At 39.9% G+C, this 4477-nt stretch overlaps 2 protein-coding genes across 2 annotated transcripts; one reads left to right on the top strand and one right to left on the bottom strand.

Moving 5' to 3' along the window:
* Positions 1 to 313: 313 nt before the first annotated feature.
* M431DRAFT_102344 (hypothetical protein) lies at positions 314 to 532 on the bottom strand (the record flags this gene model as incomplete). Its single annotated transcript, XM_024911427.1, has 1 exon — positions 314 to 532. A coding segment is annotated over one exon (219 nt), but the record flags the coding sequence as incomplete, so codon positions are not given.
* Positions 533 to 1808: 1276 nt separating this feature from the next.
* M431DRAFT_157403 (hypothetical protein) lies at positions 1809 to 3636 on the top strand. The gene is made up of 3 exons (XM_024912971.1): positions 1809 to 1985; positions 2037 to 3490; positions 3554 to 3636. Exons 1-3 carry the CDS (start codon positions 1926 to 1928, stop codon positions 3609 to 3611), a joined length of 1572 nt encoding a protein of 523 aa, XP_024767067.1. The 5' UTR covers positions 1809 to 1925; the 3' UTR covers positions 3612 to 3636.
* Positions 3637 to 4477: the final 841 nt, after the last annotated feature.

Genomic DNA, 4477 nt, shown 5'->3' with positions numbered 1-4477 from the left:
ACTATAATAATAAATAATAACTAAGTATTTATATTAATATTTAAAGTATAAAATTATAAATACTTTATTATTTACAGTCTGTATATTTTGTAATATTACCCATTAATATATACCATTTATTTAGGTTCTTAAGCTCTACACCAATAGCATTATAGGAGTTTAAGCCAATAGGAATTCTTAATGCTTTTGCAGCGTTATATTAAGCTCAAATTACTTTAAAGCGCCCTTGTCTATCTATAGCATCTATTACAACAGGGCCAAATAAGTCAGAGTTGCCACTAAGGATAGATAGGTTTTTTTACACAGACTTAACCTAGTTTATGAAATTAGTAATCGGCTCTCGATAATCATCTAAGATACCTTTGTCTAATTTTGTAACGTTTACCGCGAAGGGTGTCCTAAAGGCGCCCGGTGCCAGAACTATTACCCAAATTCCCAATAGTGCTAGTAGTCCGGCGTAAGATTGCGTTAACGACTTAATAGTTGACTTAACAGCATAATAAATCATCTGCTCTGGTTTATTAAGAATGCCCTATATAGAAAACATAGTAATTACGGTGCTAGTACAGTAGCGATACAGAAATAGTAGTACAGCTTTTTAGATACGGATAACTTTAAACACATTTACTTAGAAATAATAAAGAATTTAGTCTTTACTTATATCCTCTACTGCACCAAGTAGATCAAAACCTGCATTATTAATAATTACCTAATGGATCTGGTCTTATTATCCCAGGCGCCGTTCCTCTTCTTCTATAACTTACTCAACAACATTTTATATCTTAACTTTACTTACATCCAGCTGGAGCCAACGGCCTCTATTCTTTTTAAATTCTAGGTTATTTATCGCAGCTTTCTTAATGTTACGCCCTATCCCTATAACTCAGTATCCAGCTTACAACGCAGAGAGTGCTATACTCTGGCCTAAACTAGACGAAGCGCCTATAATAAACTATATCTTCTTAGTTAGGGTGTTTGCTATTATAATACTTTTATAAGTTTAAGTTTGTCTATATTAAAGGGAGACTTTCGGTGGTAATATTGCGGTGGAACAACTATATTATATATTATATTATACTTAGCTGACATTAGGCAAGCCCAGCCTTCCTTTCTCAATCAAGCTAAGAAACCAGCAACAAAAGCCTAATTACATTAAGTAAATCCCTGACTACTTTATCGTAGCGCCCGCTCCCACTCCCTCTATCTATTTACAGCTACAGCTATAGTGGAAACTATTTATTTACATCTAATATAAAGTCTATAGTTATATTTCTCCAGGGTATGAAGAGACTAAGCAGGATATATTTTACTTTGTCTTATTTATATACTAATATAGTAACCACTTCGACAGACATATGAAAGTGTAGACGTAGACTTTTATAGCCAGCCCCACTCAAATATTATCTATGCACCTTGGCATGCAAGGTAAAAAACACCGCCGCCCATTACATACAATTGTATATGGTAGGCCGGCGGTGTTTTGTTCACCCAACATGCTTGGCAAGTGAAAAGTAAATGCAAATATTTCGGCCTGTCCTACCCACACTACTGTACTAAAAAGAGTAACTACTTCGACAGGGATATACTAAGTGGAGCTGAATTATTTTTAGTTAGCCTTCGACTAATGGAAGATAACCTACCCCATTACACTATACTAACGCAGGTAACTACTTCGACAAAATTATCCACTGTTCCATTTTCTTGATTATTAATACGTAGTTTTACATGGAGTATCCACACCAATGTGGTGTACAGTCATGGGTACGAGGTGCGTCGTAAGCTGACCATCTCGTCCTCATGACATCGCGGGGAATCACTGTTGGCACTGCATCTCGAACTCATTACCACCTTCGGCTTTCTCATATTGAGGAATACCATTATTGAGAGACCACGAATCATACTACAGTTGCCCTTTCTTCGTGGAAATGGTGTATCGTGGCCGTCTGTCTAGTGCCTGCAAATTATGTAGAGCCAAGCGGCGAAAGGTACCATATTCATTATCGCAACGCTTGACCAGATCAACTAATGACAATTAGTGCGATGAAACGCGTCCGTCGTGCAGTCAATGCACGAGAGCCGGTGCAGTTTGCTCGGATTACCGAGACTTGAGTCTGCTGCAGGTTCACGACGAGACTGCTACGGTGGCTCAGAAGGCACATACACGGAAACGTCTATCGCATCGTCTGGATTCTGCACTCCAGCCGTGTTCGGTCAATCCCACAGCTGAAGATTCAAAATCCGAGTCATCCTATGATCGCCAAGAATTCACAGCTATCTCCCAATTATCTGAGGAATTGGGTTCCTCAATCACGATATCGTTATCCAGTGATATAGAAGGTCTAGCTTTCAGCTTCTTTATGAATTCCCCCATCGCTCTAAATTCGTTCTCTTACTTACCGAAACACTGGAAATCTCTGGAGCTGTGCGATAACTTGCATTCTTGCGTAAAGGCAGTGTCTTTAGCCATGTTGTGCTTTGAGCTTAAACGTCCTGTAATATTAAGACTGGCAAAAAAATATTATATTGAGGGCCTAGCAAGCACCAACAGAGCTTTAACCTCAACACAAGAGGCTGTGTTGGACACGACACTACTTTCGGTCCTATTGCTCAGTACATTCGAGGCAGCAATATTTTGGGAGCATCGCTCACCCACAGCGTGGACTGCTCATGTCCAGGGATCTTCGCTCCTTCTTCAGCTGAGGGGCAGACAACAGATGCAGACAAGGCTCGGTCAGGATTTGTTTGTACATACAAGTACAAATATTCGACTGTCGTGCATTCAGAACTCGCTTCCCATTCCATCAAATTTTACTGTATTGAATGCGCTGGTAGCCATCGACGCGAACCAATGCAATTTAAGCAGCCAATTGGGTTTGTTGTGGGATCGATTTGTAAGTCTCAGAACATGGGCAGATGGTAAAGAAGACATGGACGCCCTCATTTCTTGGATTGAACTCGGGCAAGAAATCGACGGTCTGCTGCATAGAATGCACACAGTCTCACCATATAACTCTGCAGGGACACACAACTTTCACATAATGACTTACAAAGGAATGGGTCGCCAATATCCTTCGCATACTGTGGCATGCCAATGGAATGTGTTACGCATATTTCGATTGTCAGTCAAGGAAGCGGCTGCCTCTACATACTCCGCTCTGCGTGCGACCAGGTCGAATAGTCCAAACAGAACAGAAGCAATTCATGTGACCTGGGTTCCTGAGCATCTGACTCAAAGCACAGACACCGTAGCCTTGATCGATGAGGTACTAGCTTCAATGGCTTTTATGCTGGCCAATCTCGAGGCGCTGTCTTTGCATTCTGTCCGGTCTATGATGTGGTCACTCGTCGGAGTCAGCCGCTCCACATTTGCTCCGGAGCCTGCTAGAATTTATTCGAAAGCCATATTGAATGTATTACGAGCCCATTTTCTGTCACCTAACACGCCCTTTACGGCCTCGGAGACTGAATGGCCCTTAGTTGGTCATGACTGGTAGGTCAAATTGACTTCTTTCACAAGCCATTGCTATTCTTCCAACTGACAAATATTGCCGAGGCTTCATATCTCGTTAATGCCGAATTTAATACCTGAGTTTCCACCACAAGTAAATTGACAGAGTCGCCTACAGGAGGATCCACTTTTATCTAGGTTTTACATTTATCTTACTTTGTCTAATAATCAGTCTTGCTCACAATGAATAATATCGCATTTAACTGAGAGTTTTCAGTAATTCCTCGACAAGCTCCTTTATGTCTAGAGTGAGAACAGCGGATTTATTACCAACATCAATGCCACAACTTGCATGAACTTCTAGATAAAATTATCATGAGCTATTAATATATTAGAAGTAGTTACGTCAGACGAGTATATGATAAACCTCTGGAGTTTTGTCAACGAACGAAAGTCTGATTCCATTAAGCTGTGATGACTGTTTACTGTTAACGCAGATACGTTCTAAATAATACCTTTAGATGGTGAGCTGCTCCCCCCCCCCCCGATTTTGCTTCTGCTTCAAACTTTTTTTTTTTTTTTCGAAATGCATACTAAATCAGGAAAGTACTAGGTCATGTAATCAATCTTCTTCGAATTTACCTTATCTTCGTATGTAACAAGAAGAAAGTGGAAGTTGTTCAATCCACTTATGGGCCTAGAATAAGCCGTAAGTGATCTTTCCGTTATATCCGAAGCTCGACCAAACGATAGAGTTATTAAATTCTTTATGCACGCAAGGCACGCTCTATAAGCACCATATTGAGTGGCTATTGTTATTACTAATGAATAATAGTGACAAACGTCAGATGACAAATGGTACGTAATACTGTTATATTGATAATTGGTTAAGTTGCCTTAGAAACAATCTAAATCTCCTATTGACTTTTCATATATAAGTTAGTAGCTGTCCTTTCCTAGGACTCCATTATCCAGACTTCTATTCATCCACAAAGATTGCACATTATCTCAAACTAATCAACCTGCAAA

Source organism: Trichoderma harzianum, assembly GCF_003025095.1.
Source record: "Trichoderma harzianum CBS 226.95 unplaced genomic scaffold M431scaffold_58, whole genome shotgun sequence".
Classification (NCBI taxonomy): domain Eukaryota; kingdom Fungi; phylum Ascomycota; class Sordariomycetes; order Hypocreales; family Hypocreaceae; genus Trichoderma; species Trichoderma harzianum.
This window is presented reverse-complemented; position numbering and strand designations above follow the sequence as displayed.

Bases quoted from the DNA above. Each gene is read 5' to 3' on its own strand.
- M431DRAFT_157403 (XM_024912971.1), top strand. From the start codon at position 1,926: ATGGTGTATCGTGGCCGTCTGTCTAGTGCCTGCAAATTATGTAGAGCC. The intron at 1,986-2,036 runs GTACCATATTCA...AATGACAATTAG, and splicing joins GTAGAGCCAAGCGGCGAAAG to TGCGATGAAACGCGTCCGTC. The intron at 3,491-3,553 runs GTAGGTCAAATT...AATATTGCCGAG, and splicing joins CCCTTAGTTGGTCATGACTG to GCTTCATATCTCGTTAATGC.